Source organism: Urocitellus parryii, chromosome 3, assembly GCF_045843805.1.
Source record: "Urocitellus parryii isolate mUroPar1 chromosome 3, mUroPar1.hap1, whole genome shotgun sequence".
Lineage (NCBI taxonomy): Eukaryota > Metazoa > Chordata > Mammalia > Rodentia > Sciuridae > Urocitellus > Urocitellus parryii.
In genome coordinates, this window is record NC_135533.1 from 87958433 (window position 1) to 87978694 (window position 20262).

Below are 20262 nucleotides of genomic sequence, written 5' to 3' on the forward strand. Positions count from 1 at the left end.
TACCATCCCTCCACGCCCTCACTCCCTGCAAAAAAAAGGGGAAAGGACAAAGTGGCCACTTTAATGGACAACTGCCTGGCTTATAACAGGTTTTTATTTATGTACTCAGCTTGATAGAGAGTAATGAGGAAAATACAAGACTGCTTTTTTTCCAAAAGAGTTTATGATCTACTTCACATGTCATGGATTTCTAGCTTGTCTTTTTGCAAACAACCAGATTTGGCTACTTAGCACCCGTATTCCCATCTGGCTGTGGTTCTCAGAGAGTGGTCCCTGGACCAGCAACATCAGTATGACCTGGGAATGCAGTAGATCAGCAGAATTTCTACCCCCAACCAATTAAATCAGAAACAGGAAGTTGGAGAGGGAGAGAAGAAGGCAGGGGAGGTGTTAACAAGTCCTGTATGTGATTCTGATGGCACTCAAGCTTGAGGACCACTGCTGTGTGGCAGCCAGTGTTCACTTACGCCTGAGGAACAGCAGGCTTGCCTGACTCCCTTCAAACATGGTACTTGGTTGACTCTTCTTAATTATGAGGTCAGATGTTAAGAGCTCCTGTTCTTAGAATTAAATTTAACACACATAAAATATTTTTTTCTCTTTTTTTTGTGGTGCTAGGGACTGAACACACAGCCTCAGACATGCACATGAAGTCATTTCAATTGAATGTGGAGATTTAGAATAGCGAGGAAAGCCTTGTGGCAGGGTCGAGTTATCTAGGGGAGTTCCTGGGCTTTGTGAGCCCGAGGAAGAGCATGAATCTAGACCTGGGAGAAGAGTGAGTGTGATTAAGTAAAGGACTCAGGGAGATGACAGGAAACATCTTGAAGGCCCAGCTTATAAAAGGACCTTGTCATTATATATGTTTCAGCTCCATACTGTGCACTACCTCCTGATTTCAGGATGGACCCTCCTTTTGAAAATCTAAGTAAGTTGGTTGCTACTTGGACTTCTTTTTCCTTGTCCCCCAGGTCTCTGAACTGCCCAGTGTTGTCCGCGATCTGGCCAATGGCAGCATCACGTGGGTTGATGTGGAGGCCAGATATCCTCTTTTTGAAGGGCAAGAAACTGGCAAAAAAGAAACAATCGAGGAATGAGAAACTTTGGCAACTTTTGACAGCTTGCTCTAAATAAAAAAATAAAATAACTCTTATCACGTCCACTTTACCAAAACAGCAGCATTGTTATTACTCCCAGGAACTGTATTGTATCCTAGTGATTGCCTGATTTTACTCCCACAATTAAAGTTGAAGGAATTCTGAACAGTTTATAATTCATTGGTCTGTGTTTCCACTTTTTCAACAAAGCTACTTCTCCCACCAGACATGCTTATGGCTTAATGTTAGACATGATTAATTTGCTTTAAAAATCAACAGCATAATTTATTGGGATATAATTTACATACCATAGATTTAGCCTGTACTAAGTGTAATTCACTGCTGTTTAATAGATTTACAGAGCTGTGCAACTGCCACCTCAATCCAATTTTAGAACATTGCCACCACTCCAAAAACTCACATGCCCATTTACTATCATTTCCCATTCTAGCCGCAGCTCTGAGGAACCACTAATCTACTTTTTGTGTTTATAGATTGGCCTTTTCTGTTTTCTTCTTTTTCCGAGAAAGTGACATGGTGCTAGAGACAAGAGTGTCTTCTGGAAAAGGCTGAAGTGGGGTTAGACAGCAGGAGTTGTGGGTGGGAGGCCGCAGTGTGCCAGTGTTGGTGTTGGGGCCCTATGTGTGGGTCATGAGAAGTGGTGAGTTGACAGAAACACCCCCTATTTTGAGGTGTGCTTCATTTTTGGCTTCACTGTAGTCCTGGGAACCGTTGGGCTCCTGATGCTAGAGAAGCACCATCTGTCTTGTCCAACTTAGCACTTCTCAACCATCACTGCATCTTGATTCTGGAAGTTTTTTACTTAGTCTTTAAGGCATTTTACTATTATTGTATTTTTGTACAGAACATTCAGAAGGTATGTTTATTTTTAAGGAAAAAAGTCAAGAGGTTGCAAATTTGAGCAGCTCTGTATTTGCAGAGTTTGAACCTTGTCTAGTAACTAGTATCCTAACTTCCTGCCACAGGTGCTGGGAGGGGAGTGGTGGCCTCCAGAAAGCTTTTCTTTGTTTTGGGTATAAAGAGCAATCAAAGCTGTGATTTCTTAGATGCAAAGTAAGAACAGGATTCTTTCTTGCATCTCATCTCTGGTGATGCCTGTCACAGTGCTGCACATAGTAGGTTTTTAGTAAATAGTCCACGGATGAGTCTTTTTACTTTTGCAGCAATAACTTTTTGATCTAACTCAAGCCTTAGCTAGGCAAATGCTCCATCACTGAGCTACACTCCAGTTCCCAGAGTCTTGAACAAACCTCTGTAGGAAGAAAACTTATTCTTCGTCTATCTGGTGCTTTTATAAACATTCATCATTAAATTAGAAGGAAATGAGATTTTAAGTAAACTGAGTTTTCATTTTCCAGGATTACCTCTCACCTCACATTTCCTGTCATCAAGCTCATAATGGGGCACAGAACCCTGTGTTCTCATGTGGCAGTGGGGTTCTTTGCTTCTTCCATTTATTTTCTTCCTTTTACAGTAAGTGCCTCTATAATGAAACAATCACCACAGATTGTTAAGAGCTCATTAATGGAGAAGATATATTAAATAGTGGAATTGCCTACCTTGGTTCCTAAAGGGATTGGAACTGAATCTCTCTTCACTTCTCATTGGCAAACACATTTGTCAGGGGTAGACGCTGGGTGTTAGATCTGCAGGCCCACCACACTCTCTTCCTCCTCTAGAGGACAGTGCTTGATTCCTCCCAGGAGAACAAGTCTCCAAGGAGATTTCTATCACCAGTGAGGACCATGGGCTGATAGTGGAGCTTCCTGGTTCTGTCTGTACTGTTCCTGTGTGCCTGATTTCAAGCATAGATGAGTGAAGAGCTGTGTTCTTACATTCTAGATGAAGAAGCTATTTATACACAAGAATGAACACACACACACTTGCATACTTTTGCCCAAGCCTAAGATTTTCACCAAGCACAGGTTTGATCCCCTGAGGTCTTTCAAAACTATTTTTGTTTTGTGTCAAACTGGGCTGGTTGAACACAGCTAGGTAAGTAGTATACCTCAAAAGCTACTCTTACTTCTCATTCCCCGCTCCCCCCCCCAAAAAAAAAAAAAAAAACAGTGATGGGGAAGACTCAGATCTTAATTAGTTTCTGTGGAATGTATGGAAGTTTTTTTAAGACTTAATTGGACTTGAAGATGTTCAGTCAAATTTCATGTGCAATTATGTCTAGAGAGGAGTGCATATGCTTGGCTCTTGCAGGAATCCAGTACTTTAATATTGTTTAACAGCTCAAACAGCAAATATAGATGGATATTCCACAAAAGGAACCCATCACCAAATCATATAGAAATGATCTTACTCGTTTCATGAGACGCTACTACAGATATCAAGTGTCCCAAGTACTTTGTGATAAGAACTTGCCAAGTTATTTAAGAAGTCAGTTCATTCTAGACCCTCATTTACTATCTTCTTGCTAGGATAACCTTGGGGTCAGGGTAATAGTGGTCTTGTGGAATCTAAAAGGACCAGATGATAAATCTGAATTAGGCTTAAATATGGCTGCATTGGAGTGAGCCAAGAGAAGACCACCTGTGACTTCCTGGGCAAGGACAGGAAGCTTGGAGAGCCTGGTCATGCTGCACAGCCTGGCACCAGCATTGTTGCTGATAGTGTATGTGTGAGGCAGGTGTTTTTGGCATTTGGCCAACACTAAAATGAAATTTAGTTGAAGATTCGGTAAGTGAATGCATGAATGATATTGCTACTCCTCAAAATTCCCCTCTTGTTGCCTGTTCAATCAGTCTTGGTTATTGGGCTGCCCGTAAGTGGTAATCATGTTAAGACTATGTGGGTGGAATTAATTTCTTCTCCAGAACTTCAGATGTGATTTGAGGGCTTTGCCAGGGTTGGCCTTTGGCCTAACCCTGCTCCCTAAGGGTCTCTTTCTGAGCTAGTGTCATGGTCCTCTCATCTGGTTAGTTTATTATCTTCCTTGAATGTTGAAGGATACACCTTTTTAAACCTGTTAACCTCCTTAAAAGATGTTAGTGGGGTCTGTTTTTTCAACCTTGGCTCTGTGGTAACTAACTTGACCTTCTGTAATCCCAGCAGCTTGGAGGCTGAGGTGAGAAGATCACAAGTTCAAAACCAACATCAGCAACTTAACGAGGCCCTGAGCAACTTAGCAAGAACCTGTCTCAAAGTTTAAAAAAATATATATAAAAGGACTGGGGATGTGGCTCAGTGATTAAGTGCCCTTGAGTTCAATCCCTGGTACCAAAAAAAAAAAAAATCACCTGAGCTTTAAAAAATACTTGTGCCTGGGCTCCACCTCTACCCATGTCTCTCTGGGTGAATCCAAAGCATCATTTTTTTTTTTTTTTAAGTCCCTTAGGAGAGCCACTACTACCATTGTACTAAGGAACTTTCTTGCCGTGGGAAATGCTGGAATTTTCTCTCCTGACAGAGGTCTTTGAGACTGCAAATTTATAAGAACCTTCCATCCAGTGAGACAGTAAAGCAGAGGGGGCGGGGATGATAAGCAGTGGGATTTCCCTGACTGTTAGGGAGTCATGTTCTTGCTGAATGGGGGTTGTGGGGCTGAAGAGCAGAGAGGTACCCTGAGCTCCATGCTGCAAATAAAGCTAGCTGGACTTTAGTCCTGCCTTTCCTGTGTCCAGCTGGGGCGGCTACTCTTCATTCTCCATTCCCAAATGCTAGGCCAGGAGGAGGAGCCCTGTCCTGTTTGGGAGCCCAAGTGCTCTGCCCTTCTTTTCTACCACCTAGAACCTAAAGCAGAAGGGAGCTTTGTAGCGTTATCTCAGCCAGTGCCAGCATTTGTTAGGTCTTAAACTCAACCACCAATAATTGCGCAAAAGCAGTTATGCTAACTAAAACAATTTAGACTGATTAAAACCTTTTTTGGCTCATCCAAACTCACTGTTCGGCATCTGAGTGTGAGTTAATTTACAGATTAAGTAGAATGAAATCATGAGTAAGGAAAAAACTCAAAAGATTTAAACCATTAAGAAAAATTGAGCCCAGACTTGCCATTTTCTGGAAAGGAATTGTGAAACAAGCTTGCCAACGACACACCCCTTCCCTGCTGCATCCAGGACCTCAGCTCCCTCTGCACCCTGCATCCAGAATCAGGCTGCTTCTCCCCACCTTCTCCACCATCACCCTGGGCCCAGCCACCATCGTCACCCATCTGGTTTATTGTGAAAGACTTGTCTGTCTCCTGGCTTGTGCCCTTGCCCCTTGAAGATCAATCTTCCACACAGCAGTGAGTGAGGTAATCCCATTCTCCCCCCAAATTCGGCGGCTTTTATTTCAAAAATAACACCTCCAGGTTCTGCCCCTCTCCTAGACCCCACAAGGCTCACACAGTCCTCCTTCCTGCTGCTCCAGCACCACCACCCATCATTCCCTCATAACTGCTGATTCTTCAGGACCTCAAGGTTCACTGGGTGAGGCCTCCCCAGAGTTGGACCTTAAGTTTCCACAGAGCCCTGAATTTTCCCTCCCTCCATGCACACCGTGAAATGGGCTGCTTATCTCCTTCCTTTTCTTCTCTAGCACCTAACACTTCATAGCATATGGGATGTCTTTTTAAAACAGAATGTAAGTTGTGATGGATGCCATGGCGCACACCTGTAATCCCAGTGGCTTGGGAGGCTGAGGCAACAGGATCACGAGTTCAAAGCCAGCCTCAGCCAAAGCAAGATGCTAAGTAACTCAGTGAGACTCTGACTCTCAATAAAATACAAAGTGGGTCTGGGGATGTGGCTTAGTGAGCTAGTGCCTCTAAGTTCAATTCCTGGTACACCCCCCCCCCCAGAAAAAAAACAAAAAACAAAAAAGTGTAAGTTTCATGAGGATTGAGATTTGGGTCTGTTTTGTGGCTCATGTGACTTTATGAAAGAGATTTCTCCTGCAGGGCCGCTCCCCTACTTTAATGTCAGAGTTGGCTTAATTCTAAATGCTCCCACATACACATACTCCTGTGCATACACAATCCAACCCTGGGCTAAAAACCCAGTTCCCCACTTAGCAAAAGACCTGCGGCCACTGAATGGTTAGGTACCAAGGCAGGTTCTCACACTTGGTGTAGTGGAGCCCTTTTTAAAGGAAACAAAAACTCAACCACCCCACCACCTCTCTCCGCCAGGATACATCAGCGATCTTTGTCCCAGTAGCACTGCCACCTCATTCCTTAGGTATAAAGACCTTAACATTCAAGTCTGCCTTTTGATGGACACCGTGAAAAAAACGTTTTATAACTAGTAAACTATTTTTTAAGGTCATCCTAAATGTGAAACTACAAAATTAATTTTTTTTAATGTACCTGGGATAGAACTTAGGGACACTCAACCACTGAGCCTCATCCCCAGCCCTACTGTATATTTTATTTAGAGACAGGGTCTTACTGAGTTGCTTAGCGCCTCACTGGCTTTGAACTTGAGATCCTCCTGCCTCAGCCTCCTGAGCCGCTGGGATTACAGGAGTGTGCCACTGTGTCTGGCTAAATTTAAAAATCTTTATAAAACTCGTAGACTCTGAAGAGGTTCTAGGTGAAATAACTAAGACTTAAAGAGTTCCAGGGGCAAGAGTTCCGGGGTTGGGTGAGGCACCCAGAAGATAGCTGATTCCTGGTTATTGGGGCTGCACCAGAGGTGGCCCTGTCTCAAGCCCTTCACAGGGTGGTGGGGATATAACATACAATGAGTGTGGCCAGGAGGAGTGCTTGGCCTGGCCTGGAAGGTGAGGCCATCTAGTGCAGTGGTGCCCCGGGGAGATGAGCACAGTGGGAGACAGCCTAGGGAGCCACTTCTGCGCCTGTCACAGTGGAGTCCACATCTCCTGAGTGCCGCTGCAGGTCTGGGATGGGACTCAGAAACCTGCTTGAAGTTCCTTACTGCTTCTCAAACAGCAAGGCTTGAACACCAGCAAATTAGGAAATTCTTATTAGCCAAAAGAGAGCATTTAAATATTCTCTTGAGGTCAGGGACTTTTAAACTTGGGTCCATGGTTTCTTGGAGGGTTTCTGTAGAAATGGCAGCACTATTTTATATAAGTCTGTATTTTTCTGGCTTCTGGCCATGGGAGGACCTCTTCCTCCAGACCTCTCCTTTATAGGAGTCCCAGTAGCACTGCCACCTCATTCCTTAGGTATAAAGACCTTAACATTCAAGTCTGCAATTTAGGGTTGGGAGGAGGGGTCACCCAGAGTCTGTTTCAATTTGAGGGATGAGATGGATTTGGAAGACACCAGGGCTGGGGTTGCTCATTTGGTTAGGAACTGGGGGAACAATTTCCATAGAGAACATTCTGGAAATTCCCAACTGGGCAAGTGGAAATATGGATTCTTATAAAAAGTATATTGGATTGAGCAGGAAAAATAAAAGGAATAGAGGCCACTGCAGAGGTGCTCATGGCCCCCCCACTGACCTTCCCTCGAAAACTGGAACTTGAGTTGTAAGAAAGAATGATGAGTCTGCACTTTTTCTGCCTTCCGGGGTCCAAAGGTATCTCCCTGGAGATTCATGATGCCAGGTTGTTTATTGAGGGTGGACCTCTGGGAACCAGAGGGGACCTTACTCAGCGCCCTGCAGAGATAATAAAGAAGCACAATTAATTACTTTGTTGCATTCACAGCAGAGGCTGAAGGACAGTTTTCTTCCCTGTTGAGAATCGTTAGTTCCTCCCTCCTTTGCTTACTCAGTTGCACAACCAGAAGATATTAAGATGGGACTTGGCCTCAGAAGGTTCCTTCTACTTTAATTATCATCCCAAAGTGCAGTAGCTAACATTCAGAATTTCCTGTGGATATGGCCTCCATTTTCATTTATTCAAACAGCATTTGTGGCTCCTACCGTGGGCTCAGATAAATGTGGGGTTTAGGTAGGGTGGTCATAAAATGTATCATGCAAATCAGGACACCTGAGAGTAAAAGGCGTGCTAGTACCTGCACCAGGACCACAGATATAAACCCAGGCTAGCTGGAGCCACCCATGTCTGGTCCCACCTTTAAGAACTGGTGAGGGACAGCATGTATCCTTTGCCCACAGGAAGTCAGGCTCCAACCAGGCCTGGGGCTCCTCAGGTGAGGTTAGTCTGGGGACACCTGCGGGGGAGTCTGGAGGGTAGGTGGAGGCTCTCATGCTCCCAGATGGTTGTGTGTGTGAAGTGAAGAAGAGGGGACACTGGCAACCCAGTGGAGTGGAGGGTGGGGAGGGCGTGGGGGCCAGGTATGGAGCCCGACAATGGGTTTTCCCGCATGCGGAGCTAGTAGTCTGTCTTTCTGGCTAGCACTGGAGTCCAGCCTATGGGTTCGTCTAGGTCTGGGTGGGACAATAGGAAGGCCAGTTTATTCAAAGAGCATGTCTAGAGTTCCAGTGGGGGTAGAGCTTTTGCTGTGGGCATAAATGATGGCATGTGTCCCCAGGAATAATTCCCAGCCTGGCACTGGAGCTTGAAAAGATTGCTAGAGAAGCCCTCAGAGGGTCCAGGTCTGCTTGGCGCTGGTAGGAAAGCTCCCTGGAAAGAGCCATTTGGCAGAAGTTCCTGGTGGATCCCAAGGCCACCCAGATGATGGGCTCTCCCATCAAACAGCCTCTGAGGGCAGGGCCTTAAGGCCTGACTGAAGAAACCCGGAGCAGGGTGGGTGCATGCTTGTAATCCTGGGGACTCCGGGGGCTGAGGCAGGAGGATTGCAAGTTCTGGCCAGCCTGGGCCTGGTTAACAAGACCCTGTCTCAGTGGTAGAATGGTAGAGTTATAGTGGGTTCAGTAATCCCCAGTACTCAGAAAATTTAAGAAATTTTTAAAAAAGAAAGGAAAAGAAAAGAAAGGGAAGGGAAGGGAAGGGAAGGGGAAGGGGGAGGGGGAGGGGAAGGGGAAGGGGGAGGGGGAGGGGGAGGGGAAGGGGGAGGGGGAGGGGGAGGGGGGAGGGGGAAGGGGGAAGGGAAGGGAAGGGAAGGGAAGGGAAGGGAAGAAGAAGGAAAGAAGGAAGGAAGAAAATAAAGGAAAAGGAATTCCCAGCAGGAAATCTGAAGGAAACTCATCTCTGCTGAGCGCAGGGCAGCAATGTCAGCCCGCCTTCCGCCCATTCCACCTGCTACACCTGCTAATTAACATCTCTAAGTGGCACAGCCCCCTCTGGAGATTTAGTGGTGTCTTAGGGGCAGAGCCTGGAAACCCTACTAGGCATATTGATGAGTAAATTTACATGTTTTAAACATGTCTCCTCCTCTCCTGCTACCCTTAGATGTTTCCAAAAAGGTCTCACCTTCACACTCTGCAGTACACAAGCGTGGGTGTATAATGTAGTGGGAAGAAGAGACAGGGCTGGTGTCCTTGTGTGCTGCCTCCCACACAGATGGCAATCGGAACTGGCGAAGGGCTTGGGAAGCTTGCAGAGTACTAGCTGCCACTGAGCCTGGAAAGACCAACTTCCAAAACCTGTAGCCACCACCACCGTGTTGGCTGCAAGGCAGGTCCAGCAGCCCCCTCAGGAGGCTCTGTGGCTGGAGGGGTCTGGCTTCTTTAGTTCTCTCCTGCACTCCTTCCCCTCAGCCCCCAGTTCCACCACGGCATACCTCTTAACCACAGGACTCTCCTGCGGCTGGCTGAAATGTCACTCAAGGACAGGATTCTCCCCAGTGCCTCAGGGACCTGCAGCTGCTCTCGGGTGCCCCATGACATGTGAATAGATGGCCTGAGCCTGCCCCTCACCAGTCCCTGCACCTGTCCCTCCTGGGACAGCCCCTCCAGCACCTCCTTGCACCTGCTCTCCACCTGCCTGTGGGCCCTGAAGATGCTCAAGATGCAAGAGCAGTCTGTGTGGTGTCCAGGAGCCCCAGGGCCTGGGAGGTAAGTGGTGGGAAGTGGGAGGGCAGTGGAGGACAGTGGAGGGCATGGAGGGCAGTACAGGCTGTTGTGCCCAGGAGCCCCATCTGGCTTAGCCGCCTTGGGTGTGGGCCAGGCAACCCAGACAAAGCAGAGGTCCAAGGACAGGTGCAGGCTGCTGTCTCTGCCTGCACTGTGTCATGTGGAAGTGGACACCAGAGACCCACCCAGTAAGAGCAGAGGCCCAGATCTCTTTCCTGTTTTCACTTCGTGCTGGTTTCTGAGCCATTTCTTCCCAAGGTTTCTGAGTGTCTTGAAAGAGTGACCTGCCCTATGCCCATCATTTCCATTGCTGGACCACATGGGTGCCAAATTAATGGATAGTGAATGACAGATGGCTGTGTGTCCATCTGTCTTGGGGTTGATTTGCATGTTTCTGGGAGTCTCCATGCTTTCATTTCATGCACACAGCTCACAGTCACCTGGGCCTCCCTCTGCAGCCACAGGAGTGTTTGCCTCCACACCAGAGAGCTGTGTGTGTCCATCTCTACTCAGCCTGCATGTTGGGGTCACTTTCTGTCAATGTCTTGGATCATTCTTACATCCATCTTCTCTGATACTGGCCAGCCATCCTCCATAGAGAACCAGGGCTCTTCTGGCCTAAAGTAGCACCTCCTTCATGGACCCTCCAGGCTCACCTTCCAGTTCTGGCCCCACAGATGCTCATCACTCACCACTCCTGAAGCCATATCTGTGATTTAGTGGCTAACCCAGCAGACACTTTTTGGCCCCACTTTGATGATTGGGGCTGGGGTCAGGGCTCTGTGTGTGTCACTGGGCATGGGACTCGGCTGGAGTGAGGAAGCCCCTCATGAATGCAAGTCTTCCCCAGCTTCCTAAACCTGGATGTGTGGAAGGGTTAACCAAGGAGTCCAAGGGCCCTCAGGGTCTGGTTGCTGGAAGTTCCTTGCTACAAAGGAGCGTCTGCTAATGAGGCCACTTTCCAGGAAGGCCATTCAGCAAGTGACTGCCAGCTCTGAAGCAGACACTAATGAGAACTGGCGTGGCTGCAAGGAGCAGACCCCTAATGAGGATAACCAGTGGGGACCCAGTGAGATGGCCTAATGGCTCCCATGAATGTCAAAGGCAGAGCTCTGTGGGGGCCGTGACCAGGAGTCCAGGTAACAAGGGGGTGCCGTTCTAGGGTGGAATCTCTACCCAACCAGAAAGAGCGCAGGACAGAAACTGCTAGAAAAAAGTCTGGAAAATTTAATGCTCTTCATGGTGATGGACTGGGCAGGTCTAGCCTCCTAGCAGAGATCACGACAGGAGGGATAACAAGCCAATGACTGTGTTGAGGAGCACTGATGAGTGACAGGGGATTGGCACTGAGGCTGACAGTGTCTACTCTGATGAGCATCCAGCTCAGTCTCTTCTTCTGAACAGAGCTTTCCAAGCAGCCTTTTGGGCTGAACCATTTGCACCTCTTCAAGAGCATCTGTGATGCTAATAGATGTGGTCATCGCTGCACCTCAGGGGAGTCGGGGAGTCTGTCCAAGAGGTGCTTGAGCTCTGTGTCCTGAGAAAGCAAGGTGGGCACCCTAGCTGCCTCTCCCACCTGACAAGAGAAGCAGGGCTTGTGCCCAGCCTGTCTTACATTAAAACCCTTCACCAGTCGCCCCCAGCCAACACAACCTGAGACACCAGGGTGCGTGGTGAGACACTGAAAGAGCCGGGACCAGGGAAACAAAGGCCACTGTAAGCCTGATCATTTCATGGTTTTTTTTTTTTTTTTCAGTCAAATGTAAAAAAGACTTAAGTGGTCAACTGAGAGATCATTTTTGCTGACAAACTGACATGCAATTGGGGCAAACATCTCAGAAAGATTATAGAAAATTGAGTGGCATTGCTATAGTGTCTGCTTATTTATTTGAAAAGCCTCCTCAGCACACATAGCTAGCAAAAATGAAAAACAGAAAAAAAATTGATCTTGAGTTCTAATTCATTCTTGCAGTAAAATTATCCATAGAATCATGAGCAATTGAACTATGGATTTCATTAAGGTGTGTTTTCAATAAATGTTTCTTTTTAGGCTTAACACTTACTTATAAAAATGTTCAGTAATTAATGTTGCCCCAATCAATTGTTAGTACATTTTATATATACAAAAAAGTTGTAATAGTTATTCTAGAATACTTTCAAAAACAGAACATTTGATCACAGGAGATTAAGTACTTTATCTTCAATTCAAAAACATATTTTGTGGCAGAGAAGTTTAAGAATGTGAGCTACAAGACTTTCGATCATCTGGGAGCAATGGTACAGCCCATAATCCCCACTGCCTGGGAGGCTAAGGCAGGAGGATCAGAAGTTCCAGGCCAGCCTGGGCATCTTAACAAGACCCTGTCTCAAAATAAAATTTAAAATAATGAAAGGAAGGAATAAAAGAAAGAAAGAAGTAAAGAAAAGAAGGAATGAAGAAGGATGAAAGAAGGGCTTCAAGATGTAGCTCGATGGCAGAGTCCTTGCCTAGCATGTATGAGTAATGCAAAAAAGAAACGAATGTTATCCCAGCAGCTCAGGAGGCGGAGGCAGGAGGATCAAGAGTTCAAAGCCAGCCTCAGCAATTTAGTGAGGCCCTAAGCAACTTAGTGAGACGCTGTCTGTAAAACATAGGCTGGAGATGTGGCTCAGTGGTTAGCAATACTTTCAACCATGAAAGTATTGTATCACTATAAAATTCTGTAGGAGCAGTAGGATGAAGATGTGAGATACAGAAGAAATAATGCAGGCTGGGTGGTGGCTCAGTGGTAGAGCACTTGCCTAGCATATGTGAGGCACTGGGTTTGAACCTCAGCACCACATAAAAATAAAAAAATAAATCAGGGAGGGCTGGGGCTATAGCTCAGTGGCAGAGCGCTTGCCTAGCACATGTGCAGCACTGAGTTCGATCCTCAGCACCACATATAAGTAAACAAAATAAAGGTATACTGTTCATCTACAACCACAAAAAAAATTAAAGGGGGGGAAATAATGTAATTTTTGATCTTTTTTTGTGACACTGGGGATTGAACCCAGGGTCTCACATGCCCTGGGTAAATACTGTATCACTGGGTTACCCTCCCAGCCCTTTGTGACCTATCTCCCTTAGTCAACGAATAGCCAGGATTACAGGTGTGTCACTGTCTCAGGCTGACATCTGTCGCCAGCCATCTGTCCCACTGCAGCCAACCAATTTCCACTTGTTAATGAAGAGCTGGTTCAACTTTCTTTTTTAATGACAGATGAGTTAAAGTTAGAGTTAACGATAGATGGGTGTTAAGTCACTGTGTTGTTAGGTTCCATTTATTGTATTATAATAAAGTGTTGTGGTAGTTTGATTTTAAAATGTAAATATTTACCAGATGCCAGAAATCACATCCTTTGGATGTTTGAAAACTTACTAAATGCCAAATTAAGAATGTACAAGATGGGATACATACTTTTTCAAAATTTATTTTTGTGGGGGTACCTAGAGCGAAAGCTCTTTCATACCAATGGCTTGGCAACTTTTCCGTCCCCTTGATGTCTGCCACCCTCCCAGAGTGGCCCAGGGATGGAGACCAACCTGGAAACTGTCCTGTGGGCAGTCACTCATGGGGTCTGAGGGGCCGTGGCCACCCTTCCTTGTGGACTCCAGAACCCTTGTCCTTGGACTGGCCCTGCTGTGGTGGCCGAGTTGCGTACCTCCTCTATCTGAATTGGGGCTGGGGACAGATGTCAGCTGGGAGAGTGACAGGGAAGGATTGGATCTGTAGGCACTTTGACCATGAAGACACGACTCCTACCACAGGTCAGAGAGGCAGGACTACCTGGGCCAGGGCCAGCATCTCCACTACTGAGGGTGGGCATGGCTGTGCCCTGCAGACTCAGCCCCCATCCTTGACCACACCACCTCTCCCATGCCTTCTCACTTGACCTGAAGGAGGCCATTTTCACAGAGTCACGGTTTATTTCACAGAGAGTAGAGATGTTGTATGGGGGGAGGCTGAAGCCCAGTCTGAGAAGGGGCTGGGGGATTAGTTCCAACCACCAAAGACATAACTTTGGTTTTGACTCTCTCCACCCTGCTCTTTTCCTCCCGCCTCCTACACTCCTGCTCCCCATTCTGTCCTCCACTGTGTGTCTGGTTGGCCTTCGCGCATGGCTGCCCTGGTTGCCTATCCCTCTCACCTGCCCCTCCACCCCCAGCAATGAGATGAGAAAAGGTCTCTCCAGGGGGGACATCAGGCTTAGAAGCTAGCAACCTTCCTGAAGCCCCAGGGGCAGGGTGGCTGGGGAGGGAGTAGATGACAGCACGGACAGGGGCAGGGCACAGGGGAGGCTTCCCTAGCTGACAGCCCCTGGGATGGGGCCAGCTGAATTGATCTTTAACTCCTCTGACAGCAGAGGGCACCCCTGAGTGTGGCGGCGGAAGGCGGTGAGCAGAGGCAGCCCATCAACCGGCTTGGGGTACCATGAGTGGGGTAACCAGCTGTGTGACTTGGGTGCAGACCCTTGCCTTCTCTGAGCCTCAGTTTCTTCATCTGTGAATGGAGCTATAGTGCGGATCCAGCAAGAGAGGCTGCGGTGGGCAAATGTTGAATGACATCTGACCCGCTCTTCTCAGGGGGGTGGATCCCTCTTCTCCCTCCTTCGGGAGGCTTGTGGCTTCCATGGCCCTGGTCCCTTGGAGCCTCTTCCGTGGCTGCACCCTTTCTTTCCTGCCCGGCTGGAGGGCTGGCCTCTTCCCTCCCTTCTCCTATGCCACCAGTACCTGCACGGCCAGAGGGTCCAGGGAAGAAGACAGAGGAGGGTGGGGAAGCTGCCTCAAGGGTGGAGGAGTGATGGACAGGTGGGTGACAGAGGGGTCACACGGCAGCTGTCTGCTTGATGCTGTGGAAGCTGATTCTTGTGGGTGACGTGGGGATGGACATGGCCCGGGCCACAGGCACTCGGAGAGAGTGATGGTCCTGCCAGCGGTGCCATCTCTTCCTCACAGCTGAGCGCACCTGCAGGGAGAGGAGACTCAGTGGCCCACCAGGCTGCCATGTCCCCTACCCCTTGCCCCCTCACAGAGCTGTTAAAGAGGGGGGCAAAACCGAGGTCCTTCCCTGACCCCATTGCCTCCTTGCTGCAGGCTCTCTCTGGGGACTCCCCTGTAACTCTCCTGGAGGAGCCTGATCCCCACACTTCCTTTGTTCCACGTTCCCTTCTGAAGTGTCCAGTTTCCTTTGGACACTCTGCCACCCCCACACTCCTGCTCCCCACACTCCTGCTCCCTGGCGACTGGTGAGGCTGGGGCTGGGGCTCAGTGGTAGAGCTCTCGCCTAGCATTGTGAGGCACTGGGTTCACTCCTCAGCAACACATAAAAATAAATACATAAAATAAAGGTACTGTGTTCATCTATAACTAAAAAAAAAAAAAAAAAAAGAGCAACCAGAGGCTTTGTAGATCAGCACCTTCAGCCCCCTGGGGCTCTATTCCCTCAGGCCTGGGAGGTGACCCTAGTGCACAAGTCCCTGGCTCCCTCCTCCTTAGGAAGGTCTGTCACCCCCTCCTCTGCAGCCCTCACCTTCCCTGTGCAGCACAAACTGCCCAAAACAGAAAGAGAACACCTCCATCACCTCCATTTATTTTTAAGCCTGGTGGGACCTGTTCTCGTTTGTACTGTAAGGGAAGAATTCTGTCAAATGGATCATCTCTTGCATTCTCGTCCAGCACGTGGCTGGAACAGAATCGATGTTACATAAATATCCATTGTTATGTGGGCACCGTGCCACACGCTTGAAATCCTAGAGATTCAGGAGGCTGAGACAGGAGGCTCTTCAGTTTAAGCCTGGCCTCAGAAATTTAGTGAGACCCTGTATCAAAAAAAAAAAAAGGGGGGGGGGCTGTAACTCAGTGGTAGAGTGCCCCTGAGTTCAATCTAGTACCAACAAACAAAAAACGTCAGTTGCTTGCTTCAGCAGCTCCTTTCCCCCAGCCCTCCAGACTGTAGAGCCAGAGTGGTCTCTGGCCTGGAGCTGGGTTTCTAGCCTTCACTGCAGCAGCTCTGAATCCAGGCCCATCTTTAATGGACAGGCACAGCCTACATAGGTGCCCATCCTTCACTGCAGTTGCAGGCCACGTGGCCTCAGGAGGGCACTTGTGTCCATCTGGGGTATCTGGAAGCTCTCAGGCCTTAGAGTGTGTCTGCAAATCCTCACCCACCACTGCCTGGGTTTGCATCTCCCTGGTGACTCACTTGGATTCTGGGTCTCCTTAGCTAGCCAGGTTTTACCTGCTGCCAGGCACCCCCAGAGTCTACCCAGGTCATGTGTTCTTTTCTGTGGAGGGTGGAGGTTATGTGCTGGTCTCTTTTCATCTGAGTCCATAAAGAAGTGATTGCATAGCAAAGCCTCACCTCTTTCTGGAAGCTTCCTGTCACCACCTTTGCTTTGGCATCGGTTTCCCATGAAACCCTGCAGCCTGGGCTCCCTACTCACCTGGCTCCCCAAGGGCATGCATGGGGCCCTGGCATGCTATTCTGGTCTGCATAGTTGACCCTCTAAACTGGCTGCAGGCCCTACAGGAAGAGTCCCTTTCCCCTCCTTCCTCCAGGGCAGAACCGAGCAGAGCCAAGGACCAGGCCTTCCTAAAGGGCTGGGCAGCTTGACTGAAAACACCCCAAAGTGGAGTCTGAGGACCCCGAGAGCCCAGGCTACCCAGAGGGTCCCACTTCGTACCTCTCCATTGAAGAAGCAGTAGAAGACAGACACGAAGAAACCCTAGGAAGGAAGGCGGGAGTGGTCAGGACCTGGCGAAGAGGCACTCTGCCTGGAGGGTGGGGTGGGGGGCAGGTTGGGGGGGCACAGACCCAGGACCCCAGGGGACAGAGCTGGAGGGGCTACAGCCCTCCAGGTACAGTATACCAGGTCCAGGCTGAGTGAGGGGTGCTCTCTGGCCCAGAGCTGGGTTTCTAGCCTCCTCAACATTTTGTGGCCCATCCCAGGGTGTCAGGGTTGGAGCCACCCTGAATCCTCAGAGGAAGTGCTGGGATGCCTGAGCCCTGAGGCAGGGGTAATGAGTAAGGCCAGGACTCAGGTCCAAGCTGGCGCCTGGGGCCAGGCGGGTTCTGAGTGTGTGCGCCAATCCCTGTCTCTGAGCATCCAGGTCAGGAGAGCTCCCTGCGGCTGGGGTGCCCACCTGGAAGGACTGCAGGAAGGAGTTGAAGTAGATGAACACAATCTGTGACAGGTCGTCCTCACCAGGATTGACGAAGAAGAGCATGTAGGTGATGCCCAGCAGAGGCAGGAGGACCAGGGTGGCCTTCACTGCCTTCCTGGGGGTGAGAGGGTGATGAGAGTCCTGAGTCCTGAGTAGGCAGGACCCCGCTCAGGCAGAAGATGGGGCCGCTCTGCCCGTGCTGCTTCTGGGAGACTGGGCAACTCCCTGGGTGAGCACAGAGGGCTCTGCATGGAGCAGGGGGATGGCCCAGATGACCTCCTCATTTCCCCCCTGTCAGGGTCAAGACACCCAGGTATTCACATACCTGTACTGAATCGTCTCTGATGTGGTAGAGGCTCGTAATTTTGTCATTAGGATTCTGACAATGTTGAACAAAAATACAAAATTGATCTGGAAGGAAGATGGCAGAGAGGGAGAAACAAAGGACCCTGAGTGGGGGCTGAGCTGAGAGGCTCCATCTCCCCCTGGCACCTGCTGAACCCCTGCCTCCTCCCAGGCACACACCCCTGTCACCCAGCACCTGCCCAGGTCCCGTACGTAGCCTTTGCTTCTCCCTGGACAGGACATGGAGCAGCCTCATGGGCCTGTTCTTTGCCCCCAGCCCCAAGGGAGGAGCATCTAAAGGTGGTGAGCCAGAGAATAGCAGCTGCTCCTCTGGGGACACTTCAGAAAGCTCCCAGCTCCTGCCCCACTCAGGAACCCCACAACAGTCAGGCCTTGCAGCCTGCTTCAGTCCTTGCCTCTCTTGGTCACAGGGTCCCCACTTGTTGACTGGGGGTTTCTGAGTCCCTTGCACTGTCACTGTTCCAGGCTGGCCTGAAGTCTTATCAGCCCTCCTGGGCGGGGATGCACTGGCCGGATGAAGCGATTCATAACTCTGTGGCCCAGTGGAGGACTGATCTGTCACCACCCTGCACCCTGATCTGCAGAGCCTTCTTGGCATCCCCAGGTGAGGAAGATAAATGAGCTGCCCAGCAGACTCCGAGGCTTCTGGAAGGGCCTCATTCATCTTCATTTTTAGCCCTCCCTCAGCATCAGAGCTACCCCAACCTCTGGCTCCAACTGGCCTACTGGGCTCCTGAGTCAGCTTCCTGCCATGTGAGTCTCCTGTTGGCTGCTCCCCGGGGCTGTGTACTGTCCTTCTGTGTGTTCTGCTGTGGGTGAATAGGTCTGTTCGCTCTGTGCTTGTGTGTGTTTGTCTCAGAGTGTGCCTGTGTATGTGAGGACACGGGTGCCCCCGTGTTTCTCCTCATCTGACTCCAGGTGCAAGCAGGTAGGAACAAGGGTGAGCAGCCCCAACCTTGGACCCTTCAGAAAATGCTCCCAAGCCAGAGGGAGATGCATATCAGCCCCACCCGCCACGTGTGTGCAGAGTCTCCATCAGGACCATCCATTGCTTCTTGGGCTGGGTCCTTCTAATCTCCCTAGAGTTCAGATCCCATTGGTGGTCATGGGAAGACACCATGGGACTGTTAACTCTGTGGCCTCAAAGTGTCCCCTAAGTTGGAGGGTGGCTCAGGGACAGGAGGGCTAGACCTTCCCTCAGTCCTGGCCAGCTGTTCTCATATCAGTGTGTGGCCTGGTGAGCCCTGGGGAAGGGATCTTGGGGAGGCCTTCCACGAAGGTGCCCATGGCCGGCTGCCTGCTTTTGCTTAAGGAGCACCTAACTTCCAGCTCCTAGGTTTCTGACCCATTCCCTTGGATAATGGGGCATATGTCACCTTAACAGACAGGTCATTCCCATGTGATACAAAGAAGTTGTTCTTTTATGATTCTTCCTGACTTCTCTAGAATAGACTGTTGGGATCAAAATATATTCTCATTTTTATCGCATTTCCTTGCATTAAATAGTATTGGACTCACTAACTTAATTATCCATACACTCTGGTCCATCCATCTGTTCATTCGTCTGTCTATCCAGTCATTTAGTCAACGAGTGGTCACTGAGTACCTCTTGCCTACAGGGTCCTATTCCTTGTACTGAGGCAAGGGCAGGGCAGGGGTCTAGTGTGGAGCCTCTGGGAGGCAGGACCTAGCCCCTCCTCGAGCTAGGCAGGCAGTCAGTGAAGCGGCCCCAACCCTTCTCACCCAGGTATATGCAACCTGAGTCCTTCTTTCCTCATGAGCTCGTTCCTCAGCCTCCCCCTTTGCAATATCTGCATCAGCCTTCTTCCCTCTCTAGGAAGCCCTCTGACCCCAGCCCCTGCCCAGCTCTCTTGATATCCATTTTTGGACGCCATCTTGCCCTACCTCCACCCCAAAAGAAAACTATTCTAGCTCTTCAGTGAGCACCAACAATTGCATCCTAACTTTGTTTAGCTTGGATCCAGTATGATTTGGTCATGATTTAATTCAGTAAACCAACCCACCACCTGCCAAGTTCTGTGGTGGGCACCAGCAGGGAGAGAGAGGCATATCAGGAAGTAGATAGGTAGACATGGCTCCTGTGGCTTCTGGCTTGTGGACTAGCTGGGGGTGGGAGAGGGTGGGGTGCATCTTTCCTAAAGGCTCTGAAAAGCCTGGAGAAGTGGCACATGAGCTGAGAAGTGAAGGCAAGGCAGTGTTAGCCAGTGAAGGTGGGGAGAGCATTCCAGGAAGACAAGGCCAGGAGAGAGCAGCCTGGGGTGGGAGGAGCCAGGACCCTCAATGGTGGCCAGTGTGGCTGCAGGTGCTGCTCTGCTGCAGTGGTCAAGAGACCAGCGCAGGAAGGGAGGTGGAATCACCTGGGAGCCAGTCAGGAAAGGCTACCGTCTTTGGCAGTGAGTCCCTCCCTGGAGGGCCTCCTACCCAACATGCAGTGAGACCAGCCACCAGAAGAAGCTTCCCCCGAGAAGCTCTGATTTGCACAAACTGCCATCTATCCTGACTCTGCCTTGGTGGGTCAGCCCCGACTGGCACCTCTGTTGTCCCTGAGGGACCCACCTGTGCTCCCATGAGGCTCAGTGGGGGTGTGTGCTGGGCTTAGCAGTTGGTGTTGATCATCAGGCTGCCATGTGATCTTCTGATTGGGGGTCTGGACATTTGAGTCCCTATCCTCCTGAGCCAGGACAGGCCTGCAGAGGCCTAGCACTCACTAATGTAGGCCTAACACCAT

The 20262-nt window shown here is 49.4% G+C and overlaps 2 protein-coding genes across 5 annotated transcripts in view; one reads left to right on the forward strand and one right to left on the reverse strand.

The window, feature by feature from the left end:
* Gars1 (glycyl-tRNA synthetase 1) overlaps positions 1–1263 on the forward strand; it is a 44594-nt gene extending 43331 nt beyond the window's left edge. The window contains exon 17 of the mRNA XM_026401553.2: positions 972–1263. Within this exon, the coding sequence (XP_026257338.1) occupies positions 972–1097 (126 nt within the window). The 3' untranslated portion in view covers positions 1098–1263. The remainder of the gene's footprint in view (positions 1–971) is intronic.
* Positions 1264–13338: 12075 nt separating this feature from the next.
* The window catches only part of Crhr2 (corticotropin releasing hormone receptor 2), a 46577-nt gene continuing 39653 nt past the window's right edge, over positions 13339–20262 (reverse strand). For all 4 annotated transcript variants that reach the window (XM_077796771.1, XM_026401533.2, XM_077796772.1 and 1 more), the window contains 4 exons: positions 17473–17558; positions 17127–17262; positions 16667–16708; positions 13339–14949 (listed from right to left, as the gene is read on the reverse strand). In XM_077796771.1, the coding sequence (XP_077652897.1) occupies positions 14809–14949; positions 16667–16708; positions 17127–17262; positions 17473–17558 (405 nt within the window). In that variant the 3' untranslated portion in view covers positions 13339–14808. The remainder of the gene's footprint in view (positions 14950–16666; positions 16709–17126; positions 17263–17472; positions 17559–20262) is intronic.